The 26,731-nt window shown below is 38.2% G+C and overlaps 1 protein-coding gene and 1 long non-coding RNA gene across 3 annotated transcripts in view; one reads left to right on the forward strand and one right to left on the reverse strand.

Annotated features, from left to right (window-relative positions):
• The window catches only part of LOC128632857 (uncharacterized), a 10,915-nt gene extending 9,906 nt beyond the window's left edge, over positions 1 to 1,009 (forward strand). The window contains exon 2 of the long non-coding RNA XR_008396466.1: positions 889 to 1,009. This is a non-coding gene — a long non-coding RNA (uncharacterized LOC128632857). The remainder of the gene's footprint in view (positions 1 to 888) is intronic.
• Positions 1 to 24,774, reverse strand: part of col2a1a (collagen, type II, alpha 1a) — a 26,294-nt gene extending 1,520 nt beyond the window's left edge. The window contains exons 1-53 of one of the 2 annotated variants that reach the window (XM_017468218.3): positions 24,476 to 24,774; positions 21,718 to 21,927; positions 19,757 to 19,773; positions 19,479 to 19,511; positions 19,062 to 19,094; positions 18,735 to 18,788; positions 18,493 to 18,591; positions 18,289 to 18,366; positions 17,758 to 17,802; positions 17,278 to 17,331; positions 17,047 to 17,100; positions 16,886 to 16,939; positions 16,712 to 16,765; positions 16,520 to 16,573; positions 15,623 to 15,667; positions 15,441 to 15,494; positions 15,190 to 15,234; positions 15,025 to 15,078; positions 14,784 to 14,882; positions 14,174 to 14,218; positions 13,532 to 13,630; positions 13,380 to 13,433; positions 13,063 to 13,170; positions 12,881 to 12,934; positions 12,661 to 12,759; positions 12,448 to 12,501; positions 12,019 to 12,117; positions 11,879 to 11,932; positions 11,735 to 11,788; positions 11,318 to 11,371; positions 11,093 to 11,146; positions 10,932 to 10,976; positions 10,693 to 10,791; positions 9,943 to 10,050; positions 9,777 to 9,830; positions 9,622 to 9,675; positions 9,465 to 9,518; positions 9,294 to 9,347; positions 8,281 to 8,388; positions 8,066 to 8,119; positions 7,834 to 7,887; positions 6,912 to 7,073; positions 6,680 to 6,787; positions 6,196 to 6,303; positions 4,344 to 4,397; positions 4,097 to 4,204; positions 3,366 to 3,419; positions 3,131 to 3,238; positions 2,965 to 3,018; positions 2,739 to 2,846; positions 1,315 to 1,603; positions 911 to 1,098; positions 77 to 319 (exon numbers count right to left, since the gene is read on the reverse strand). In XM_017468218.3, the coding sequence (XP_017323707.1) occupies positions 77 to 319; positions 911 to 1,098; positions 1,315 to 1,603; positions 2,739 to 2,846; positions 2,965 to 3,018; positions 3,131 to 3,238; positions 3,366 to 3,419; positions 4,097 to 4,204; positions 4,344 to 4,397; positions 6,196 to 6,303; positions 6,680 to 6,787; positions 6,912 to 7,073; positions 7,834 to 7,887; positions 8,066 to 8,119; positions 8,281 to 8,388; positions 9,294 to 9,347; positions 9,465 to 9,518; positions 9,622 to 9,675; positions 9,777 to 9,830; positions 9,943 to 10,050; positions 10,693 to 10,791; positions 10,932 to 10,976; positions 11,093 to 11,146; positions 11,318 to 11,371; positions 11,735 to 11,788; positions 11,879 to 11,932; positions 12,019 to 12,117; positions 12,448 to 12,501; positions 12,661 to 12,759; positions 12,881 to 12,934; positions 13,063 to 13,170; positions 13,380 to 13,433; positions 13,532 to 13,630; positions 14,174 to 14,218; positions 14,784 to 14,882; positions 15,025 to 15,078; positions 15,190 to 15,234; positions 15,441 to 15,494; positions 15,623 to 15,667; positions 16,520 to 16,573; positions 16,712 to 16,765; positions 16,886 to 16,939; positions 17,047 to 17,100; positions 17,278 to 17,331; positions 17,758 to 17,802; positions 18,289 to 18,366; positions 18,493 to 18,591; positions 18,735 to 18,788; positions 19,062 to 19,094; positions 19,479 to 19,511; positions 19,757 to 19,773; positions 21,718 to 21,927; positions 24,476 to 24,569 (4,326 nt within the window). In that variant the 5' untranslated portion in view covers positions 24,570 to 24,774. The remainder of the gene's footprint in view (positions 1 to 76; positions 320 to 910; positions 1,099 to 1,314; positions 1,604 to 2,738; positions 2,847 to 2,964; positions 3,019 to 3,130; positions 3,239 to 3,365; positions 3,420 to 4,096; positions 4,205 to 4,343; positions 4,398 to 6,195; positions 6,304 to 6,679; positions 6,788 to 6,911; positions 7,074 to 7,833; positions 7,888 to 8,065; positions 8,120 to 8,280; positions 8,389 to 9,293; positions 9,348 to 9,464; positions 9,519 to 9,621; positions 9,676 to 9,776; positions 9,831 to 9,942; positions 10,051 to 10,692; positions 10,792 to 10,931; positions 10,977 to 11,092; positions 11,147 to 11,317; positions 11,372 to 11,734; positions 11,789 to 11,878; positions 11,933 to 12,018; positions 12,118 to 12,447; positions 12,502 to 12,660; positions 12,760 to 12,880; positions 12,935 to 13,062; positions 13,171 to 13,379; positions 13,434 to 13,531; positions 13,631 to 14,173; positions 14,219 to 14,783; positions 14,883 to 15,024; positions 15,079 to 15,189; positions 15,235 to 15,440; positions 15,495 to 15,622; positions 15,668 to 16,519; positions 16,574 to 16,711; positions 16,766 to 16,885; positions 16,940 to 17,046; positions 17,101 to 17,277; positions 17,332 to 17,757; positions 17,803 to 18,288; positions 18,367 to 18,492; positions 18,592 to 18,734; positions 18,789 to 19,061; positions 19,095 to 19,478; positions 19,512 to 19,756; positions 19,774 to 21,717; positions 21,928 to 24,475) is intronic. The other variant, XM_017468220.3, reaches the window with a different exon arrangement.
• Between the last annotated feature and the right edge of the window lie 1,957 nt (positions 24,775 to 26,731).

The raw sequence follows: 26,731 nt of genomic DNA on the forward strand, positions 1-26,731 counted from the left end.
GCATAATCAGTGATATATGAAACTGAAATCAGTTTGTGAGAAATTCCCTGCTTGTGTATGAGGATGTGAATCTCACCTTGCAGCCATCCTCTAGCACACCGTATGTGAATCGGCTGTTACCCTCTGCTCTGATTTCTACATCGTTGGAGCCCTGCAGCAGAAGAGCCTTCTTCAGGTTGCCGGTGGCCTCATCCATGTAGGCCACACTGTTCTTGCAGTGGTAGGTGATACTCTGAGATGCCTCGCTAGATAGCAGTCTTAGGAAGTTCATCTGAATGCTGGCCACATTTGGAGTCGGGATCTTCTCACCATAGCTGAACTGTACCAGAGACCGAGAGAATGAAAGTCTGTTGTTATTTTGACTTCTAGAAAGAATACTAATTAGACAAGAATAAACATATGTGACTAATGCCACCCTTTCTTTTTTTCTCCCCAATATTTCCTGCTCTTGTCAATGCTTTCTAAACTGGAAGATATTTTAGCATCATGATACTGGGGCAATAAACTCCACATTTGTCATTCATGCCCACATAGGATGAAATCTTAAATAGAAAGAAAAAAAAAGTCTAAAAAAAAGTGCCACCTCAATTGTTAGCTGAAAAGCTTGATGGTCAATGTGTCATATATTCTGTATGTAAACAAAAATGTGTGAGAAAACCTGAGAAAACCCTTCACTTGGTGAAATTTAGAAACTTTCTATTATATAAAGTTTTTCTGAACTGAAATATGTTTCTGTTTCTCATGTATCCCAACCAGAAGCAAGGTTGTAGCCTCATAACTCAGCCATTTTGATAGCCAGTATCTCATTACGAAGTGAATTGACTAGGATTATGTCTGTTTCGCTATGGCATATAACTTTCTGAACAAAAAGCTGTATTAATATTTTAGTGGACTCAAATGTGCTACTCACATGGAAGCCACCGCCCATGTTCTCGCCGAACCATACGTGCTTCTGACCCTTGCTCTTGGCACTCCACCAGTTCTTGCGTGGGATGCTGCTTGTAGTTGGCTTCACACATGTTTCTCCAGTCTCCATGTTGCAGAAGACCTTGATGGCATCAGCAGTGCAGCCAAGGTTAGGATCCACCCAGTAGTCACCTGTGGATAAAAGTCAAAATAATCATGATAAATTTGCCAGTGCAGCAATCAGTTATGTCCTCACATGTGTGGTCTGGGCTATGGCGTTTTGGTGTATCTCAAAGTGGATGCTTAATATTATCATTATATTAACATCACTATACATTTGAGTTGTAATCTGTATGTTATCCATCATACTCTCTTATCCTTTTTCTTCTATTCTTATTTTATTCTTACCGCTCTTCCAATCAGGGTGGCAGAGTTTCAGGTCACGGCAGGAGCGAGCAGGGTTCTTGCGAGATCCATCGGGGCTGCGGATATCCTCAATCTGGCTGTTAATGGATTTCAGGGTGGCATCAACCTCCACATCATGCTGTCTCAGATTGTTGGAGGCCTCGTCAGCACGCATGTAACGCATGGGATCGGGACCCTTCTCTGGCTGACCCAGCCCAGCAAAGGCAGCCATATCAATGCCAGGGCCTGGAGGACCAGGAGGACCAGGGGGTCCAGTGTTACCAGGAGGACCCTAAAGACAGATGCCACAAAAGAAGAAGAACACTATGAGAAATGTCCTTTTTTTTAATCAGCAGGTCAACCCAATCAGCTTTCTGAAATCAAAGATGTTTTGGCATTTTATATTGTAATTTTTTTTTGTGTGTATGTATATTTCTATGCATAGAATGTGATTTATCAAATTATTCTTATATGCCAGGATGTGTGTATAATTTAGAGCTACTTATGACCATATGTATGCATAAACAAATAAATAAATATAAAAGAAAGAAAGAAAAAAAGAAAAGTATAATTGCAGGTAAACTGATAATGAGGAGGTCCCATCCCACTTATTATCAGTAATAACTGACTCTGACTATGGTGCACCCAACAAGATGCAGACAGATGAAATGTAGAGAAAATTAATATAAAAGACACATCTAAAGAATGGCTGTGATGATGCAGACAATGACAGGTGTCGACTTCCTTGATTTGGCACATGCAGCTTTGTGCAGGGAAGAACCTATTTACTAAGAGTGATGAGGAACTCATAGGGCAACTTGGTTTGCCAGTGAAATTTTAATTGATCTCAGTCAGCAACTTGCCCCACTTTTGAACAGGCCAACAAAATGCAGCAATAGCATCCCCATGCACACTCAAGTCCTATCTGCTCTAAAGTTTTTACCCACAGATGATTACCCCATTTCAACGAGAAATTGGAGACCGGTCTGGCATTTCCTAACTAAAAATGAGCCAAATAATGACAAATCTTACATGCCTTCATATTGTTCATGCTCCAAATACAGCAGCGAAAAAGACTAAAATAATTATTTTCATGCCATTGCAGCTTTTCAAAATGTACTTATGACAAACGATTTTGCTTACCAAATTTGGTCAACATATATGGTGATTGAGGACGTTTCTTTATATAAATAAGCGTGGCTGTGCATGAGCAGAGTAATTTAGAATGTGTAGCATGTGTAGCATCAACATCTACATATTTTATAAATGGCAATTTTCTAGTTCTTACGCACAGAATTATAACTTGTTCTACACACATTTTTGATCAATTTAAACCCTGGTCTGGACATAGTAAAGTAGATCAAGTAGATCCTCTCTGGACACCACTTTTTAAGACAAACTGCTAAGAATTATTAAGTTGAACTCACAGCTGGGCCAGATTCTCCAGAGCGTCCACGAGGTCCAGGGGGTCCAATGGGTCCAGGGATACCATTTGCACCATCCTTTCCAGATGGACCAACAGGTCCAGGGGGTCCCTACAAGGAAGGAATTAACAGCTTAAATATTCAACTTTCCAGGTCTCACGACAATAATTCAATATTTATAGGTTCAGAAGCATTCTGACATTTGATTATACTAATCTGAGATTCTCACCTTAGCTCCACTAGGTCCGGCAGGACCAGCAGCACCCTGGTCGCCAGGAGCACCCTGTATTACAAACCCAAATGCAAACATTAGTTAAGACACCATGTTAAAACTTTGTTTTATCAGTGTTTATAGGAAACCACTATAGACAAAATATTTTAATGGGTGAACTCACAGGAGGTCCAGGAAGACCTTGCAGACCAGTGAATCCTCTGTGTCCCTTCTGTCCTCTTTCTCCAGCCTCACCAGACTCTCCCTTGTCTCCACGAGGACCTTGGGGTCCCTGGAGCAGAAAGATTATGAAGATGCTCAATATAAGATAACACATAGAATTTCCTTAGATATAACAGATGTTATTCACAATCATGGTTCATAGATAATCTATTTTTATTCTTGAATTAAATACTTACAGCCATGCCTCTTGCTCCAGCAGGCCCAGGAGGTCCAGAAGGTCCTTGTGGTCCCTATAGAAGGGAAAAGAAAATAGATTAGCACTACTATTATGAGTACAAGCCATGACATAAAATGTTTGTCAAGCATTTAATAAAACAAACCAAATGTTGCTCTCTTTTACAAAGGAGTTTTTGGTTTTTGGATGCAAATATTAAAACACTGGAAAATGTGCGGTTTGTTATTTGAAGAACATTAGCAACATATCAATGATGGCCAAAGCCCTTAACATATTATGAAAACAATGGCATGGGCAGTAACATTTGTGCAGTGCCATGTAGTGTATATATGCTAGAGTGGCATTAGATCAAAGGTTTTTGAGTAGATTTTTCGCTATTTTGAAGTCCATCTTAATTCCCGTATACAGTAATAATATCACAACCACACTTTTAAAAGAAGGTTTAAATCTAGAGCCCTGAAGGGCCATTCAGTTTGTCACTCTGTGTTTGGAATATAATGGTGTCATATAGGTCTTTAAAATTTAGTTGACGTGAAAAGATCAGAGCAAAAAGTTTATAATTATGTCAGCTCAATAATAATTTTATAAATGTAAACTATACACAGTTTCCGGGAAATGTTTTGGCTAGGGAAAATGTTGACTGGCTGGTGAGTTCAAAGTTCATTTTAAGCTCTGGTATCATGACCATCTGATAAATAAGGGATCTCTTATTCCTGTGGCTGCAGTACTCACATTTTCTCCTCTGTCTCCCTGTTTGCCTACAGGTCCAACAGGACCAGGAGAACCAGGGGCACCCGGAGCACCAGGAGCACCAATAGGACCAGTGTTACCACGTTCACCCTGCAGGAGACACAAACATGTTTTTAGCTTGCTGTTTGTGTAAGTTTATAGTTACACTATAAAGTTATTATATATTTCTCTAACTCAAGGAAGCCTGCAATTTGTAAAATAGGTAGATCAATGTATGGTTGATCTTTACCTTCACACCAGGGGCACCATCTCTGCCAGGAGGACCATCAGATCCAGGATTACCCTAAACACAAACATATACAAATATACATTCAGTATTGTCTTATCCAGGTGTGGGATAAACAGCATCAAGTTCCAGGTCTGGATAAGCAGATTTGTCTCAATCTTTTGGCTGTGATTGAAAAGTGCAAGATATGGCCCAGCATTGGTGTGCAGTATTACCATCTTTTGAAGATCTTTATTCTATAATGTTTTTCTACACAATTCAGTTCATGCCATTTTACTTAGAGCCAAAAATTAACATGATCCTTCACTTATGCTCAAAGAGTAAAGTTATCACCTCAGCTACTAGCAGCTAGGCTAACATTGTGCAAACTATATGTCTAAGTCATCACACATTTGCCTAAAATAAAGAGTGTATTCTAACTGTGAGCTATTTAACAAGCCTGGCTAATTTTCATCAAATTTTGGTTCCATAACAAAAGCTAATCTTAAGCCCAGCTCGGTTACTTGGCAGCATATGCTTTTGGACAAACCAGCTTCATGTCAGGCTACTGCTGAAGCTTAGCTTATTCTATTGGTCACGTCACATAACAGTTCCAAAGTTCTGCCACTGTCCTGTCTAACAAAGAGCTGCTAGCTGGCATATCATATTACATTATGCATTGTGTAACCTAGGAAGCTATTAGGAATCAAATTGTTTAATAAAAATTTTTAAGGTCATTTCTTAGGTTTAAAAGTCATTTATTTTATACTGATAAGATATAAAAGTCACTAAGCCAGAAACTTAATTCTATACAGGTGATCTAAATTGACCAAAATGTAGGCTATATAAAGTGCCCTACAAGAAAGGTTATTGCATGATCAAGCATACTTTGGAGTGAGTTGGGGATCAGTAAAATGTGCAGGAAAGGGGTACTTCAGGATCAGGAAAGGGAACTTTGCCTTGCACTCAATTGTGCCCTTAATAACTTTTCCTGAAGCATTCATTGTGGTTTCTTAAGTATGCAATTCACTTGGGTTCTGCATTTTTATTTTCATAAAAGTATTCAAGTAGTCTTTCACTCATCATTCTGAAATTATATATTTATATTTAACATTGGACTCTGTGCACTTCTCTCTGTGCATGTTGCTTCTAGGTCCATAATTTCAATGAAGACTTGTTAAAAAAAATAGTACCTTCGTTTGATTAATGTCATTCAGTAAACTCACACAGAGTTGTGACTAAATTATGTACGATAGCTAAAATCAGTAACAGCAGCAGCCATCTTGGCTGGAATAACAATTAAGTAGTTATTGAATATAACTGAGCAGACTCAAGTAAATTGTGTGGCCTAATGTTTGAAGGAAGAATTATACAATTATCCAAATATACAAAGTGATTTAGATGATAAATAGTTTCAGTTTGATTATTGATTTATTTGAAATGTATATAGATTCTGCTATTTCAATGTTTTATGTACAAATTGTGTCATTTAGACATTCTTTTGGAAAAAAAAAATATGTGGTAATTTAGGTATTCATGATGCCAAACTGAAAGGTTTCTTGATTTGTTGGCTACATACTGACCTCATAGATCCAGTAGAAAACCAAAGAACCAAGTTAGGACAGTGAACATACGATCACCTACATTTGGGGTCAAGGAAAATTTATTTAAATGTATTTTTTTTAACCAAATGACTAGTTTAAGATAAACTCTTGCCTGTAATTCTAATATTGGCTATTCTAGTCCATCTATTTACACTAATGGAGATTTACACTAATACATTTGCTATTAGAGATGTGAGGCACATTAGTCTGGGGAGTTGTTTGTTTGTTTTTTAAATCAAGTTCAGTGTTGTGTATTTTGGTCATATCTTTACCTCACGCCCAGGTTCTCCAGAAGGTCCACTTATTCCAGGGGGTCCTACAGGGCCAGGGGGGCCACGTTCACCAGCAATACCATGAGCACCCTGTTTGCCAGGCTCACCCTGAAGTAGATAAAAAGTAAAGCATGTAGTCTTTAAACATGTAATATACCAATTCATCAGGATTTCATCCAATTTATTTATCTATGTAGATATATAAGAATGTAAACCGCCATTTAAAAAATAAAAGCAACTGTAATTATTTATAATAAACAGTATTTTATATAGATTCAAGATTTTATACATGCTAATAATCAATATCAGCTTGTGGATGAATAATGACAAATATAAAATCTGGTCAGGCCAAACCAATTAAAATGGCAGTGTTTTTGACATTCTGTTGAAATTTCTATTTCGATGAAAAGCTCTGGCTCTTTGTATGGCTCTTTCTCTGTGTGTTCTAATGAAAACAAAGTGGTATAGTGATTTTTATACTCACAGAAGGTCCTGGAAGGCCAGGGAAACCTCTTTCACCACGCTGACCAGGCAGACCAACAATACCACGCTGACCAGCTAAACCTGAAGGACCAGTAGGACCATCAGGACCCTAATTATGGATCAAGAGAAAAAGGAAAAGACAAGGGAGTAATTAATGAGGCATTTTGATGTGTAATATGTAGTGTTGCATGACTCTTAGTGGAAAACTGGAATGATGGAAGTTGGAGCCTTACAGGGGGGCCGTCCTCTCCAGCCTCTCCCTTCTCTCCAGGGAGTCCAGGAGGTCCACGCAGTCCAGCATCTCCTGGTCTTCCTGGGGGACCAGCATCACCACGCACTCCTTTAGGACCATCTTTACCAGCAGGACCAACAGGACCAGCAGGGCCAGGGTTTCCCTAAGAGAGTGAAAGTCAACGACAAGAAGGGATTAAAATTATATTAAGGTAAATTAAGAAGAGATTAAAATGTCTTCTGGTATCAGGTACTATTAGCCTAGTATGATTGGTTTATCAAATACCATGCCCATTTATCATTTTATTAACCCTCAGAGGTGTATGCCTATTTTGGTCCATCTTGATACCCAAGTTTAACAGTCAATAAAAATGCCCTAATTTCAAATAGACATGTGATGTTTTATATCATTTTTATAACATTGAGAGGGTTATTTTTTTACCTCAAAATGTAGCTCAACAAGCACTAATCATTACTACTATTGAGAGCCATCAATATGGGTTATAACTCTTAGTGATGCACATGAACTGCTGCTGAATGACCAGATTTCTGAATGATATAGGGTTTGAAAAACATGTATGATTGATCAAATGTTTTGTTTCAAAGCTGCTTATAATGCAACTAACTTGAAAATTAAACAGAAAATAAATAAAATTACAAAAACGTTTAAGGAGTGTTGGTTTATAATCCAAAAGATAAACAAAAAATAAACAACTGCTACAAATGGAATTGAACTTTTTTCCATTTGAAATGGTTCTTTGCAACAAGATACAATTTAAAATAAGTTTTATGCCAAATAATAATAATTAAACCATATCTAAGGAATCTTTCATATCATGAGTACTATCACAAACCTTTAAAATTATTAATATCCATTTAAGTCATCATTGATAATGCAAGAATTTATATTAATCAATATCTTACATTAGGACCGGGTGGTCCAACTCTTCCAGCAGCACCTGGGAAACCAGTAACACCCTGGAATAAGGAACACCACGTTAACTCTAAGTCTACATCAAACACAATTAATTAATTACCACTTCAGATTCATTCTTCTATAGAACATGATCATTGCCAAAACCAGAAAACAGCTAAATAAACAGAGGCACATGATCTGATTAATGCATTCATTGGAATAATTAAAACAATGACTTACTGGGGATCCCTGTGCTCCACGGGCTCCTTTAGGTCCAGAGACACCAGTTGGGCCCTGAAACCAAGCAAATGTGCATTAATATACTGTAGTGTTACCAACCTAAGTGAACCACATTCTGTTGAAAACATGAATGGAGCTAGGTATAGCATTGCACATATGGAACTAGGTATAGCATTAAAAATATCTAAGTGCACGTTTTTTTAAACATTACTTACAACTGGACCGGGTGCTCCAGAGGGTCCTTGAGGTCCAGGAGATCCAGCATCTCCTTTCTGGCCTGACTCTCCCTGCTCTCCTTTAATTCCGGGCTGGCCATCAGAACCCTGATAAGGAACAGGATATTTAAATGTGCTGATTCTTAATTATGGTCATGGTGTTAACTGTGTTAAATCATATGCATGTTCAGTTATTAAGATAATGTCACCTCTAATTTCAAACTTTATTGAAGGCTCGAACTAAAGCTGTATTTAGACTCATAATTTGGTTACTAAAGTGACTGAAGGAGAAAACAGGTTGGATGGTCATAATGCAGTGCCTGGTTATGTTGGTAATGGCTATTATGATAACTGTACCAGTAACTAGGGTTGTTGGTCATGCTCAAACTGCCAATACTGTTATCACTATTACTTAAGGTGGTGTTGTAAAAAGACACATATTCAAACTATTTTTTAAAATAAAAATCTGTGCAATGTTTTTTGGGCCTGGTGTTCCTTTTGTGGTTAAACCTCACAGCAATTCAGACTTGGGTCTATTTAAACTAGTGCGCTTCACAGTAGCACTCAGAACATGGACCCTCACTCACATACCCATTTTCATTTATGTATAGTTCCCAATCTGTTGGCAACCTCTCCACAACTCACTACTCTATACTGCCGAGATGTTCAAGATGTTTGAGCTGTGAATATTATGGATTAGTTATCATTGCTTATTGGTAGAAATCTTTTTTTTTTTTAATTATCAACTTATCAGTGATATTCATTTACACTTCTCTTCATTTCCATTTACTTATGTAATGCTGAGCTGTGTTCAGTTATGTAAGACTGATCTAATGAGTTGTGATATATAATAAATAAATTATTACTGCTTATTGGAAGAAATCCTATTTGAATGAGGTTGCAATGATTCAGCACCCATATTTATTCATGCGGCTGACATTAATTTGTTTAATTAATGAATGTAGTATTGTGTTATATAAATATATATGAATGATAATTGTAGCCCTACTCACAGGGGGTCCAGCAAAACCAGCAGGGCCAGGAGGTCCAACCTCACCACGGTCACCCTTGAGAGAAAATAAAAAAGTTTATGAAGAGAAGAAATAAAATCGAGTGTAAGGAGACAACAGAAACCCATGCTTAGACACACAGATCTCACACAAAATAACACAGAATCAACTTACAGGAGCACCACGAGCTCCAGCAGCTCCAGTTGGGCCAATAGCACCAGTTTCACCCTTTCAAAGAAAGACAGATTATAGATATTAGATAATAATATATCAAATTATTAACAAGGGAAAAAACATACAGAAAGCATCAGTGGCTGAGAAAGACTCTCACCTTCGCTCCATTGGGACCAGAAGGACCAGGTGGACCAATAGGGCCAGTCAAACCCTATAGACAGATGTAAAAATAACATATTTCAGAATATAATTTGAAAATGAACTTGATGCTAAATTAAACGGCATCAATATGTGACATAGTTTAGCACTCACTCTTGTACCATCTTTGCCAGGAGCTCCCTCAGGTCCTTTCTCTCCAGAGTCACCCTGAAAAAGGCGAGATTGTTCAAGTCAGAAAATAAAATTACTCTAATGAACTATGGTTTATAGTGAACTAGATGACATTCAGAGTTCTACGCTTAGGTATAGATGTACTTACTCTGTCACCCTTAGGACCAGCGATACCAGCAATACCTCTTTCACCAGGCATACCCTGCAGACCAGGTGGACCTAGGGCACCAATAGCACCAGCCGGGCCTATCGCACCCTACAATACAGTATTACAGCATAAGAAAAACTACTGAACAGGAACTAACTGACTAATAGAATAACCATGTAAGGGGAAATTTTTACATGGCTTCATATCAACAGTTTTGTCTTGGAATTTGACAAAAAAAAATCCATCTGAAACCCTAAATTGTACATTGATTTGTCCATGTAGGGGAACCCCTAGATAAAGCCTACAAGAGAGGATTTCCCTTTCATAAAAAGTACCAAATATAATTCCTTTAGAACTAATAAGAACTGTTACTAACCCAAAGAACATCTGAAGAGCCATATTTATACATATAATTTATAAATCAATGTAGGAATGCATATGATATGATATATATATATATATATAGAAATGCTTTAGTGTTGAATTAACTCATTTTACAGGAGCTTCTATCCAGAGTTAAATTGAAGAAAACTAAACGTATATAGTATAATAATAGTAATAGTATAATAGTATAATTGTACATTTTATACTGGTATGTTTTGTGTGTTACATGTTTATGTATTGAGTCACAAATCCTGAGGATAAATACTATGAATAGATATAGCAGTCTTCAGAGGAATTATTGTAGGAGATAATAAAGTTTAAATCAGAGGCAAGATGCTGAGTTGCAGATAAATTAAAATGTCTCACCTTGGGTCCATCAGTTCCAGGTGTTCCAGGAAGTCCTCTGGGTCCCTGAAGACCCTGGGGTCCAGCACCTCCTCTCTCACCAGGGAAACCACGCTCACCCTGACAAAGACATGGACAGAAGGAGTTATCTTCCCAAAAGTTAAAACTGGTGCAAATATAGAATTCACTGTACTGATCCAATTATTGTATATGTGCTGCCACAAGACTTTAAATATTGGTGGTAGAAGAGAGGAACTCACTCTTGGTCCAACCGCACCAGGGGCACCACCCTCTCCAGGAACACCCTGTAGAAAGACGAAAAGAGAAAGAAAGGTTGGGATCATAATACTCAAAATTAGTATCGCTATTATCATGATAGAGCAATTGAAGGAGGATAATCAGAGTCTGGAGTCATTCTCACCTGGTCACCTGGTTTGCCACCCTCTCCTGGGGGTCCAGAAGGTCCAGGTAGACCCTACAAAAAACAAAAAAAGAAATTAGATTAGAACAATTGCAAGACAGGAACTAAAAGCAGTCACTTTTTCACATATAATTAAGCATAGTTCACTGCAACAGCTGTTTAATTTAGCTCATTATGATCAATACATGTGATTATGAGTTTCTCCATAAAATGATCCTATTGTACCTGGAAGCCAGGAGGACCAGGCTGTCCTTGTTCACCTCTCTCTCCAGCAGGTCCCTGAAATTACAATATATCATGGTTATAATATAGTGTATTTTATTAGTAGTACTAATGCTCTGTCATTTCCAGACTATTTTTTAAAAATTCAGCATTACAATAATATTTGTCCCATTCATAGTGAACTCTTTACTACTTTATTAAAGGGCCTTTTCAAGGCTCAGTTTCTCAAAGAAATTAGCTCAGTTAATATCTCCTCATTTTATCTGCATCACCTGAATTTAGAAAACATATTTGAAAAATGAGAATAAGGTCAAGTGGATATTTTCTGTATACACACAAGTGGATATTTATTTGTATACACACAGGTTTAATTGAAAAATAAATGATCAATCATAATTCTTAATATAAAACAGAACTCACAGCAGGGCCAGGAGGGCCAGCGGCTCCAGTCTCACCATCTTTACCAGACAAACCCTGAAAACAGACAGAGACAGTGTCCATTTATTATGGGATATTCTTTAACTGAACACAATAAGTCACCGTGTTGAAATAAGGATGACTTACTCTGGGACCAGAGCTGCCAACAAGTCCTTTCTCTCCAGGTTTTCCAGGCTCACCCTAAATGAGACAAGACACAGATTTGATCTCCAAAAAGAGGATCTAATCACAAATATTACTGTTTTGAGGGTTTGCGGTTCTCTTACATTGCCTCCCTTGGGTCCTGGGAATCCCATCACACCAGGCTGTCCACGAGCTCCCTGAGGCCCAGGGGGACCAGGACGACCATCCTCACCAGGAGCACCCTATATGAGGGGGAAAAAGATCCCACATACCATTGATTTCCTTCAGCATCCAAACAATATCAACTTATCATAAGCAATATTGCAACCCTCAGTCGATATGATAAAATTCAAGTCAATTTATTTGTGTGTTTTCAACAACATTGCCAAAAAGCAGCTTTAAAGAAATTATGATCCTAGTATAATTCATATTGTTTGTTATTAATGAAGGTAAAAAGTCCCCACCTAAAAGGATTTGCTTTGCATCAGAGTACTGTTTGTACAAATCAGTATAATACGTGTAATGGATAAATGAGGAAAGATGCTGGTGCACTGAGATGGTGGGATACTTACACTTGGGCCAACTTTTCCTTGGGGTCCAGCATCTCCAGGACGACCAGTGAGACCCTATGACATGCAGGAAAGGGGGAAAGACCAAGAATACAATCATTTAATATGTATATCAAAGGCAAATGACTAAGCAAGGATAAAGTCAAGATAAAAACACCAGAACAGTCTGTTTTGTTAAGAAACATTCACTAAACAGATTTGGACTGTGCTACATACTCTTGCTCCAGGAAGACCAGGCTCGCCAGGACGACCAGGATCTCCACCAGCACCTTTTGGTCCAGACAGTCCAGGAACACCACGATCGCCAGGAGCACCCTATTAAAACCCAAGAGCATTAGCATCCAAGCATCTGAGAATAACTTATATAAAGCTACCAGCAGTGATACCAATGCTTGTGGATGCTGGTGTAAAAAATGTGTGCGTTATTTTCACCCACCTTAGCACCAGAAAGACCATCTTGACCAGGGAATCCACGGTTACCTGGAGCTCCCTAGTATGGAGAAATAGAGGCATTTTACATTATTAGTTATGTGGATTTTTATAGATTTAAACTTTTTCTAAGGCCCTGGCCACATGCACTAGTAGCAATGTTATATTAAGAAAGATTATCAGACTCACTCTCTCTCCTGGAGGTCCAAGAGGGCCAGCAGAACCGGGCTCTCCTCTAGGTCCTCTTTTACCTTCCTCACCAATTGGGCCTGGGGCTCCCTGAGGCCCTGCAACACCCTGTGGAGAGACACCAAGATTGTTAAGTCAAATATAATCAAACTGCCCTGATCATAAAAAAAAGTATTCAAAGGACATTAACAGACTCCAAAACATTTACAAAACTAATATTTACTTATTACACTAAAACAACAACGCTATTGTGACAATGATGATGACAGTACAGATTAAAATTATGGTAATTCTGATCATCATAGCATATGGCTTACCCTCTCTCCTTTTGGTCCAGATTCTCCCTTAAATCCTGGGATACCAGGGTCTCCCTGTAAAAATACACAATACGCATTTATCCATTAATACACAAAACTGATTAAAATAAAAAGGACCAAAAGACATCCAGATTAACATGAGGAATACTTACACTTTGACCCTTGGGTCCAAGAGGTCCGGTAGCTCCCTGAGGTCCAGGTGGGCCACGAGGTCCTGGGAAACCTGGGGCACCAGCAATACCAGGGGCACCCTGCAGAGGAACACACCAATTAAGAGTGGAGTCTTTTCTTGAACAGTCAACAACATTCTGTTATGTCTAATCTGAAGTCACCATGTTGTAATCAATTATAATCAGGTTAGCTAATGTGAAATTCATGAAAATCTCAAATCCAATGAAGTCTTACAGTGTTTACTCATTCTAACTATATACTTGTAGCACACATCATCATTATATTTATGACATTTGGCAAACACTCTTAACCAGAGCGATTTACAATTATTTAATTTTCTTTATACAATTGAGCAGTTGAGGGTTAAGAGCCTTGCTCAAGGGCCCAGCAGTGGCAGCTGGGCAGTGCTTGGATTTGAACTCACGACCTTCTGATCAAAAGTCCAGCGTACTAAACACTGAGCTACCACTTCCCACAGTGTTTTCTAAGTTCAAATCATTACAGTGTATCCTGATGGTGTCTACTTCACTTAAGTGCACAGTAAGAGGATTTACATCAATTGGATTTATTTTAGTGAAATTGCATAATACAAAATAGTGAAGATGTGGCAAAAAAACACTCACAGCAGATCCTTTGGCTCCAGGAATACCATCAGTACCAGGGTTACCCTAAAAACCATAAAATGATGCTTAGTATTCATGCTAAAGAAAAAACCCAGAGTAGTGTTTATTTCGTATAATTAAACTATTGAGATTTAGAAAAAGTGAAGTGTAACATTTATAGCACTTATCACTCAGTACATGCTTACAAAGATTCTCTGTTGTACTACATAAATTTGTCTCTAGCAGTGAACATACAGCAATATGCTTGAGTGAGTGATTTTAAAGTATACAGATCTAGTTAGGATGTAGCTTTGTAGCTCGTGTTATGAGATCAGTTGAAAAAGTTTGAATAACAGCATATTAGGCTGTTTTTAATACAGAATTCATGTGCTTGTGGCTCATCCCTGCATTATCAAAATTTGCAAAAGCATGAGGGGCTTGTGTACAACTGTTATCTTTGTAAAATATGTGCAGATCCATTTAATTTCCTAAATCAAACGGACTGTTGTGTCAGAACACAATGTATATCAATAAATGTACAGTTGCCTCAGTGAAGTTTGGGCAAATAGAAGAAAATATGTTTTAGATGTTGCCTGAGTACTGGAATCAAATATTAAGACATTTTACATACAGAGGCTCCAGCAGGTCCAGGAGAACCTGGAGTGCCAGCCTCTCCCCGGGATCCTTGGGCTCCCTCAGCTCCACGAGCACCAGTAGGTCCGGCCTCACCCTTTAAAGTGAAGATAAGCAGACAGAAAGTAGTGTTAGCCGATTTCTAAACTACATCCTGTAAGAACTGCCAACCTATTAAACATAAATATTTTTTAAGAGCTGAGCTAATTTCAGTCAGGTGACTGACAGGTGTGACCTACCTTGGAACCAGGGGCTCCTGGGAAACCTGGGGCACCAGCAGGACCAACAGGACCCTGAATAGCAAAGTCATCAAAGTACTCAGAGTTAATATTATGTGAATAAACAAAACTTATTGCTCAGTACAAATTATGTAAAGGTTTGCCAGTGAGAGAGGCAGTACTTACAGGAGGACCAGCAGGCCCAGGAAGACCATCATTACCACGGGCACCCTGCAGAGACACAAGATGAGAGTAAGTCAAGCGTGACTAACAAGGTTTAGACCAAAATCCCATTTAATGAACAACACTTAAGATTTGGTAATTCATCTACTCTAACGGTTGTTATAATACACCTGTTACCATGTGTTTTTCCCGCAGTCATTTATGTTATTTACATATTATGGAACACCATAAAACTATTGTAATCAATCACTCACAGCGGCTCCAGAAGGTCCAGGGCGTCCTCTCTCACCAGGAAGACCACGAGGGCCCTAAGAGAGAAAACCAAGGGCAAGAGGGAAACATTAGCTGTATAGAATTATACATATAATATGTGTTTAGCATTATATATTTGGTCACTAGGACAGGTTTAGAACATAATACAACATAACCAACTCACCATTGGTCCAGGGGCGCCATTCTCACCAGGTGAACCTGACTCTCCCTGTGGGAATGGAGTGTAGAGAGATAAATATTTAAGACTTGTTTGTTTCATATATCTAGCTAAATAAAATGAGAATATTTTGGCTCCGTATACATATACTGATATGTAGAAAATGTTGCATTAATAGAAGAAATACAGTGTAAATATGTGCATATATATATAGTCTGCACTGTTGGCTAGGTTTGATTTAAGGTTAGGAAAAGGTTGTTAAATATTTGGAAATATGTGCAGAACCTACATTAGAGAATGTGTGTAGTGTATAAGTGTATTTCTTTTGAGGTCATCTACAGCAGTGACTCTCAGTATGAGGCCTGGGGATACCAAGGGATTTGTGATTATTTTATTTTATTATTATTTTATTACAGCTGTGGAAATCACAAGCCACCTTTATCAATTTTATTATGTTTATTGTTGAGTTCTTATAGTTATTAGCCTGTTTGATTGATCCCTTTGATTAAGTGGGTTTAATCAATCAACTCAATAACTCAAATAACTCAAAAATCTCAATAACACAAAAACAAAATGATGTCAACTTGGGGCTAATGTGTTCTGTCTGTGGACATGTCCAGAATGGAAAGTTTCATGGCTCTAATAAATACATAAAATATTATTGAACACAATATTTTAATTATTTGTATGGAATAACTCTGTACTGAGTACTCTGTACTCTGTACTCTGTCCCATTAATTTTACAATTAATGGGATCCCTGACTACAAAAAGTATGACAAACCCTGACCTACAGACCATCTGTCAATACACACATGTAACATATATGATAAAGAAATTTGCTTTGTCCTAGCAGGATGTTTTTTGTCCTCCAGAGTGATCTGGAGGACATTGTGATTTTGTACCTTAGCTCCAGCAGCTCCAGTCTCTCCCTTGGTGCCATCAAGACCTGGGTGTCCCTACAAATACAAACAGATATCAGTTTAATATACTCTTCCATATACACATAGGCACAAAAGTTGAGCTACAATCAAGACACTCACACTGCAAAACCATAAAAGTATAGCAAATCAGATAAATTTCCTTTTACAACATACTCTGTGTCCTTTGATGCCAGGAAGTCCAGGGGTTCCAGGGAATCCACGAGCTCCCTGTTTAACAAAACAAAAAAAACGTCCATTACAAATCTTACTTCACAGAATAGAGACTCAAAAAAAATACATGCAAACAATACGATATATGGGTCAAATGCTGTAGATTTTTTTTTTTACCTGCGGTCCAGTGGGTCCACGGTCACCAGGCTTGCCAGGTTTACCATTCTCACCCTAGACAAGAACAGGTGCAAGCATAACAGTTAGACACTCACCTTAGCACCAGGAATAACCATCAGCTGCTTAAATTACATCCATGAGATTACAAATAGCTTACTCACATCACTTCCAGATTTTCCAGGTGGTCCAGGTGGACCGCGAGGTCCCATAGGGCCCTGATGGAATACACAATAATGTGAACTTGCGTTATTTTTTTTAAAAAAAAGGACAGGAGGGAAAATACATTGTTGGATGTGTGTGTGTCTGTGTGTGTGTGTGTGCACTTTATATTTCTCAGTTAATGTGTGCAAGCTGGTATTGTCAGATGGAAGAAGGCCATTCGTGATACTCACAGAAGGTCCGGGTTCACCAGCTTCTCCCGGGCTGCCTGGGAACCCTTGTACGCCCTATATTTGAACAGATGAGAGTGTGTCATTATATGTTGGCGGATGTAGGAGTTGCACATGATGAGTCATAAATATATCTCATGTAAGTATTTCATCAATGACTCAGATGTATCTCAGTTGCTTAAAGGACAATTTCCCCCCAAGCCATCAGGCTTCTCAATCCACTTATTCTCTTTGCAAGTGAACTTTAATGTTTGATGTAATCTTTCACTGTTTAAGGTTTAATATCTGTGTCTATTATCCCCAGTGATTGCACTGTTTAAGATCTGTGCCATTATTAGTACACAATATCTGTTGGTGTTCAATTGTTCAAACACTGTAACCCAGAGATGCTTTTAGATATGTGATAATAAAGTGGACATTATTTCAATCCATGTTATAACTAAATGTGTTAATTATGGTGGGTTGGTGCATCTATATACTTACAGGTGCTCCAGAGGGGCCAGGAGGACCACGGGGACCCATGGGGCCCTACAAAAATATATAAAGTTCAATCAGTGCATAATTTCAAAAATATAATGAATAGAATGTTAAGTGATTAAGAAAGAAAATATCATATAAAAGATCATTTGGAATTTGCAGTCAGTACTATTACAATAATAATTTGTTGGGTTTGGGTTCATGAACAAGAGATCTGAGTGGCAGGTGAATTGTGAAAAAGCATCAGTAAACGGTGCAGCTGGACCGGACTGACCTAGTCCTGTATATAGCATATGGTTTGATCACACCAATCTGTTTCAAACATTAATAAGTTATTTTTGAATTGTACAGTGTAGTATGTATGTGCAATGCGGTGAGTCAGTGAATTAAAAGTGTGTTTCTCTTGGAAATAGCTTTAACCTACTACGTTCACATGGCTTGTCTTATTGCTAGCATCTCATTATACAGTGGTAGCTGATCATATTAGATTGATCATATTAAACAGTGTTTATGTTTATGTTAAGTCTTGTCTCTCACCATTGGGCCTTGCATCACACCCAAGTTAACTGCTCCTGCTTTCTCATCAAAACCTCCAGCCATCTGAGCCGCAAAGTTCTGCATGCACACACAGACAGAAGAACACAAAAACACAAACTTAAGACTAACTACAAGAATAACAATCTATTTTAATACATTAACAGAGAGGAGAGACGCAGAGAGGACAGGACAGAAAAAACTCACTCCTCCAAGTCCAGGTGGGTTTGGGCCTGGTGGTCCGGGAGGTCCAGGGTTGCCTGGTGTGCCGGGCTCGCCATCTCTTCCTCTGGGGCCTGGACTTCCCTGATGAGAAAAGAAAGAAAGCAAAGAGAAGACATTAGCACAATCCCTTTCACATGACAAGAACCTGCTGAGTGTTATGCCTTATTCATTACTTTGCCTCTCAAGTCTGGGAGAAAATATGTCAAAAATGTCAACTCACTTACCTTCTCACCCTTAGGGCCTCTGTCTCCACGTGGTCCCTGCTCTCCAGGTGGTCCCTTTAATAGCAGAGAGGATGAGGTAAAAAGAAAAAAATTAAACTTCACTTAAAGCAAAATCTTTAAATAAAACTAAATAAAAGATGTGAAAGAAATTAAACATGTCTATACTAAGAGTCACAGTAAAAGACACAACTATGTTATTCTAGGCAAAAACTTTGTAGCTTACAGAGCCCCCTGGTGGAGATATTTTGACAGCACATTAACACCGTTAACACTGGTAGCATTGATCACATGAGGTGAGGTGAATTAACATCCTTTGAAATATCTCACCATGGGGCCAGCCGGTCCTCTTGGTCCTAGAACCTACAGAAACACAAAAAATAATATTCATTAAAGACTTGATGCAATCAAGTCTTTAACTTGATGCATCTTGATGCAATTAAATGCAAATGACATAATTATTCTTTCAATTGGCATAATGCTCAATGGAAAATGTAATCTATATAGAATGTCTAGATTATTCTGTAGAAAAAGAATTTCAAGTTTATTCTATATATTTAGCAATATATCGACAATATATTACAATTCTGCATGGGAAAATCACAAGTATAAACACCGTTTAAATTCAATTTTCATGTCAGTCCAAGGAATTTTCTCCCTTCATCGGTATTCATAACAGTCATGTGAACCTCAAAATAAAGACACACAACATTTTACAAGAATGCCAGATTTAATAAATGAACTTACATTTGCAATATCGCCAGGTTCTCCTTTTTGTCCCTTTAATGAATTACAGAGAGGTTTGCATTAGATTTTGGATTTAAATTTTTTTTTTATGTTTTAAATTAGTGTTGTATAGCATAAAGCAGGGCAATGTGTAGTGTGAAGTTCATATTAAAGTGTGTAATGAATTTATTCATGTATATTGTATAATAAATGAATATTAAATGATTGTCTTATTGTTTTTTATTTCTAATACACTATCCTGTGATTTTATTATCAGAAAAAATAAACATTGTACTCACCTTTGCACCAAAGGTCTCTGTAGTGCAGTGACAGATTGAGCGATTGGGGGGGGACAAGATAACATTAAAAAAAATTAACACAATTTTTATGGACATTAATAACCCTCAGCTCAGTTGTATAAATGTGATAAATATAAGTTGCTCTGGATAAGGGCGTCTGCCAAAATGCCGCAAATGTAAATGTAAACAACATACATATTGGCACTTTTTTCTGGATGACAAAGGTTGAAAAATAACACCTCTTGGTTCAACCAAGGGTCACAAAAATTATGTGACAATATAATAAGCTGAAATGACTAGAACAGTGGAGAGCTCAAAAGAACACCTCTCAAAAATAGTGGTAATTAGAAAACCCCAGCTCTTAATAACCTCCTCTCATTGACAGAACCAATCAACAGTGGTTCCTGGATGAAACTAAACATGGGATTAAAAGAGGACAACACTGCTAATTAGTGCACCACCTCCACATCATGCTCGGAACCCATTCTGCTGAGTTAGTGTTTTAAAGGAAGGGAGGAAACAGCAGCAGTGGTTCAGTTAACATACATGTATAGCAATTAAACATGTCTTGAACCACTCATTCTTTGGCAGTAATAGTACATCAATAAAGAATGAGTCTTTGCTGGAATGGTTAATCAAAATGCATTGTGTTTCACACAAAATGTGTTGATCTTAGTATGAATGGATGTTTCATCAATTATCATATGAAAATTCTTAAGCCTTTTCATGCACCACTTTAATTAATGTTAAGAGATTCAAAAGCACAATTAACAGTCAGGTTTGCCTCAATAAGTGAAGTTGTGCATGAAAAGCTTGCTGCTATAAAACACTTCTCAGTTTTATGCCAATATTGTCAAGCTTCAGAATTTGAAGGCTTTTGAAAAAGATGTTCAAAGATGTTTCTCGTTTAGGTAGTTAGTAGCAATTTGAATGAATCACTGTTTTAATTGTGTGGTAGTAGTTAATAATAAGAATCCTTAAGTATTGAATTTGGTGAGTCAGCTAAAGTGATTTCTTGTTTGGCTGATAGTCTAATAGATCTGATACAATAACACTGGCCTCTGAGTTCAGCTGTTTGATGAAGGGGTTTTCCAAACCCTTTCCTTTAAACGGCCTGAGGAGCCAGTGACCAAGTTCAATATCAGAATAAGGCCTAAGCAAACATTATATATTTACTGTTCAAATGAAAGTTTTTTCTGCTATTTTCTCAGCATAGTCCATGACCAGAGAATCCAATTTCTGAATGTTTTTGTCTATATTTGTAAAGTACAAAATGAGATTTCAAAGCACAAGTAACGGTCTGGTTTTCCTCAATAAGTGAAGTTGTGCATGAAAAGCTTGCAAAGTATTTGTAAATTTGTGCTTTAAAATATACCTTAGAAAATTTGCTTCAAACAACTTCTGGCACAATGTGCTAGAGGCAGCATTTGTGTCTAATGGGGTTTTGAGGTCAAAATGTAATAAAAATACTTTAAACAAAGTAGTATACTAGGAAATATAAAAATACTGTAACTAATAGATGTGGTCTGGCTGTTTGTTGTGCCTAAAATTGTAATCCTACATTTATATATGTACTGGATTAGCAGGCCAAAAAACATAATTGGTAGTTTTGATTTCAGAATAAATCCAATCCAGCTTCAAACCAGCTTCACTTTGAGATGATCAGGACAGTAAAATAAATCACTAAAAACACTATAAATAAGAGAATAAAGCTGAAAAACTTTCATTTTCACTCTGTATTTGATGCTTTTATGTATAAAACATAAAACTCAGAAGCGCTTTTTTGCCCATGGACTGTTAGTTTTGAATTCCAAACTCAATTGTCATCTAACCTTAACCCCTCCCATTTAAGAGGCTAGGTGGAGCCTGGTTACATGTGACAATATGAGAACCCAAAACAAACAGCAGGGGGTGTGTGAAACAGTTGTAGTGAGCAGAGAGAGGTGTGTGAGAAAGCAGACCGCTAGTCTGGTCTTGGTCAGCAGGGCAGATGGGGCAGCACTCTCCGGGTGGAATGATGGGATTGTTGCAATCCCTCAGCTCCTCGCAGATGACCTCATCACACAGCACTGACCCCGAGTCACACACACAGACCCGACACGCTTCAGGTTTCCACACTGCACGGTCCTCGAAATGCTGGCCATCTTGGATGCAGCCGCCTAACTCCTCCTCTGCAGCCACCACCAGGGGGGCAACACAGAGGAGATGTGTGGGGGTAAGACACAGGTGAACGCATACACATGCCCTCATACAAACTATAAGCTGTAGTATCAATACTTTCTTTCGTATGTCCAATGCAAATAAATATCATCTGATCACAATGCCTATGAATGTTAATTATAATTTGTTAGTCATACCACAGCCATTCAACAGTCAATGTACTTCAGATCCATGAAAGTTGCAGCCCATGACTGAAAGCATTGCTGATGATATAAAGTTACTGTAAGACTAGAAATGTATATGAACTGTGTATCTATATGCCTCAATAAATGTAGATAAATATACAGTACACTGTATGTACTGTAAATGTGGGCTTCTGTGAACCAAGTTGGACTGAAACCAAATCCTGCATCCACCAAACCTGGCATGAATAGGCCTTTCTCACACACACACAGGGCAGCATTGACAGACTGGTGCCTTAAACAAACACATCATACTCACAACCTCCATCTGGCTCTAATGGTCTCACCACCGTAGTGCAAACACACCTATGTGGGTTGGACAGGGCAGGCCTCCAACAAATGCACACACATATAAGTACACATGTGCATTTGTGCTTGACCTATTTGTGTTTGAAACTCCCAGGGTGAATGGGAGTATAAGTGAATGACTCAAGTGTAGTTGCTTAAACCACAAAATCAACATTCATTCTATAATTCCTTAGTTGCTCTAAATATTTCTGTATAGATTAAATAAGTTCACCCCAACCTGCTCCTGTAATTAACATTCTCTGATTGGCCAAAGGGGATAGTAAGTAACTGTACATAATATGAGGCACAAGAAAACCCTCATTAGTTCTGCCATTCAGTCCTTACTCCTGTAAGGTAAAGGACAAAAGATGTACACAACACAGTATAAACTTTCAACCTGTCGACCTTTCATTCTCACTTCCAGCTGGTTTTCATGGCCCTTTGAACCTGCCAGTCTGAATCCTTCCTTGGTCCCAATCTGATTCTTTCTCTGGTCCTAGTCTGATTCCTACCCTGGTGGCAGTCTGATGCTGTCCTTGGTGGCTTTGGTCCCTTTGGACAACATTCCACCAGCCACCTTTTGCCAAACCCATCAATCTCAGACCCTGTGAACTATGCCCTGACACTGAACAAATAAACCAAACCCCTTTGAACATTCGCTCATGGAGCACATTTGAGCCTTCCTAGGATGCACTGTTGGTCTTAATCTGTCTTTCACATGCTCATACACACACACAAGTGTGCATCCTTGCATGCTGAGTTAGCACCAACTGAGAAAATACTGTATTTTACTTTAGACAGCAGTGACAAGTGGTGCTGTTCAGTATCTTAATTGTAACTCGTGTTAATCATTATCAGATTATAGGATTCTCCAATTATTACGGTATAAGAGCACAACATGAATACACTCTCTGCTCTTACCTAGTTATTTGCTGTGTAAGGAATTCTGTAGTTATAACAACACAATTCAATAAATGACTGTTTCACCTACACTGTTAAAAATGTTTTGTTAAAAGTTTTCTGAATTAATTGCTTTCTGTGGGGTTTTTTTTGTTTTTGTTTTGTTTTGTTTTGTTTTTTTGTTGTTGTTTTTTTTTTTTTTGTTTTTAATAGGAACCTTTGTTTAACATTTAGCAGAACTTTAATGCTAATGGATCCCCCTAGAGGAACGAAATACAGATTTTTTTTAGGTTACTAGAACCTTTCTTCTAAGAAAAAAAAAAGTTATTCCCCTGTGGGATAGCACTATTCTACAAATCACACAACTGCACTGAACAATAACATTAACATAATGTTGACAAATGGCCCAATACTCTCTCCAGGTCGTGCAATAAAATCAGTACACATTACCATGTGTGCCAAAAACAAACCTTTTAATGTTTAAAGTCACACTATTATATAACTCTTTGGCTATGGCTGCAGTCTGTGGTATTCGTCTGGAAAAACTTTCATTGACTTGCTGCATACTAGGATCTTCAGCTCCAGGCAAGGTAAGGTGAGAATTTCTTGAAGGTAGAAATAGAGCTGTGTGTGATTCTCAAATAACCCCATGCACTATGTATTAGTGCACCACATAGGGTATGCAATACTGGATTCAGTCCCCTATATAGTGCACTATATGTCCAATAGAGGGCTGTTTGGTATTTAGGAATTTACGTGAAGACTGCTGTGCTTTGTCTAGATCTCGCGATACCCGCGAGCCCGAATCCCACTCTAGGTTTTCAATTACAAAGCGCACGGCGGGCAGGCGAAAATTTGCATCCCAAGGCTATGGAATTCGTATTGTAACTTTTTTTTTTTCTTAACCACATAAACAGCTGCTACAACATCTCAGAGCTGTTAACTATGTTCTAATTAAACCGAAAAGTACACAAATCCGCAAGCCGTGTGAGGAAAAAGAGCGAGTCAAATATCTTTGAACCTGCACAAACTTGCCCCGTCCTATCGCCACGGTAACACATAAGGCATTTACTACCAAGGGGGAAAAATAGGATTTCAATGAAAAGACACAAAAAAATGTCCAACTTACGGTCATCTTCCCGTTGACATCTGACAAGGGCTAGCAAAATACATTGTGTCGCTACAAGTAGCAGGACAGTCCGTGAGTCCACAATTTTGAACATGTCTAAAAGTTAGACATGCAGTTCCTCAGGATGAAAGATTTCGCCGAGATCGGCGAAGCTGCAGCTGCAGTGTATCGCAGGGAGTGTGTTGGCTTTTTGATGAGTGTTGTGTGTTTTGGGGGGATCCGACGCCAGGCCCCTGCGCGCAGACAGCACCCACCGCGTCAGCGCGAGCTCCGTGGTTTTATGTCCACCGGTGCAGTTATGAATCTTAGTATACTCCAAAAATCTGGGCCAGCCCCGACCCCCCATGGCCGCTGAAACACGAGCTTGATAGACCGCCCCAAAACACACCCCATCCCAAAAAAAATATCCGGCCACCTCTGTCCCAGCACATTTTCACCGGGAGCCATCCTCCCTCCCTCTTTCCATCCCTCCATCCGTTCCCGGTCCTAGGAGCACACTGACTTTACTTTTCGGCCTTTAACGCGCTTAGCGCCACGTACCGAAACGTTTATTAGATTTTACTGATAATTAAAAAACTTCAGCTACCTCAGGCTGTCCATTTTCCTCTCTCATACACACGTCCAGAGCAGAATTTTGTCACGTTTATCACTGTGTCACTATATGACCACTCTACTGATAGATTTCTTCTAAAGAATTTATAAGATGCCCCAAAAGATGCCCCACTAGGCTACTGAACACTACTGATTATAGTCATTATGGTTAGGACTGTACAAGCACACCATGAGGCATCCTAATCTGACAGCTCAGACATTTTCATTCATATGTGTACCATCCATTTCTGCATGGACAATGCTCTTGCATTTTAGTGCAAAAGATTTACATCCATGAAAAATCTGAATGAATGTATTATTTGGATTTGGAAATGATGCGACAGATGTTTGTGCAGATGTTTGTGAACTGTCCAGTTTACTCATGTTTCATTAATAGTAAGAATGTCTCAGTCCTTGCCATAAAGTCTTACAGAGGTAACAGTGAAAGGCTTCATTTAATTCTGAATGGTTTGAATGGTTTCAGGTTCTTTACAACATGAAGTGTAAAAAAAAAGAAAAGAAAAAAAGATGAAGAAGAAGAAGAAAAATACAAGGAGGAGAATTACGCTACACGTAAATCATTCTAAAAGTTCTGGCATGTAATGAGGATTGCTGACTTTCACTGTACTATTTTCAGCCTTTGAATAAGTCATGTTGTCATGCATTTAAACTGAGATTTAAAAATAATCAACCATAACGATTTGCCCTTTGGGGATCAGAGAACTCTTCAGTAACTTTGTTAACAGCACTATATTTTAAGGATTCGTGCAGACAGTTGGATTTTATCCAGTGACAGCTAAATAGAGTGTGAATCCTTAATCTTGTTTATGCAGACAAAACATTAGCATTGCTGCCAGCTCATTTAAATACTTTTATAGCCTGGGCTACTGCTGAAGAAGGTTAAACAAAGAAGCCATCTAGGTGGGACTCAGACCCACAATCCCAAATCATAGGATGCATCATCCTATAGGCCATCTGGGCACAGGTCATCAACTTGTGTTATTAACAAGGTATTAACTTTATATTCATATATTAATATATGAATAGGGATATATATATATATATATATATATATATATATATATATATATATATATATATATATATATATATATAGGGAGGTTAAAAGCCAACTGACCCTCAGACAGGTCGGCATGTTTACAGCCTGACCACTGGTGTAATTATAGAACCCAACAGATTCAACAGAACTTTTAGAAAGTTTAGCTCTTTGACCAGCTGGTTAACGAATGCTACAGCACTGAACACAGACGTGATTCAGGGTAACATATTATTCCATATCTGTCCAAAGCATTTGAAAATATATTTAACTCTTGGCGTCTTACTCAGTTATTCATCTAAAAGCATATTATTCAATAACTAGTGAATTTAAGTGGGACCGTAGGTCTGGACGCACTGGTTCATGAATGAACTACTTATGTCTAGGTTTTTTCCAGCTGATATTTGTAGGGTATTTATAATCAATGAATATTTCATAAACACGTGCAAATTTGCTCTGTTCTTCTGAGAGTTCCTTTTCATGGTCCAATAACAATAAAACACAGCCATATCATCTATCATTCTGTGGGAAAGAGATAGAGAACTTTGGCGCTCAAGGGATCCAGGGATCAAAATAAAGACAGCAAAAGACGGCTGAGGATGAAAAGG

This window comes from Ictalurus punctatus, chromosome 5, assembly GCF_001660625.3.
Source record: "Ictalurus punctatus breed USDA103 chromosome 5, Coco_2.0, whole genome shotgun sequence".
Lineage (NCBI taxonomy): Eukaryota > Metazoa > Chordata > Actinopteri > Siluriformes > Ictaluridae > Ictalurus > Ictalurus punctatus.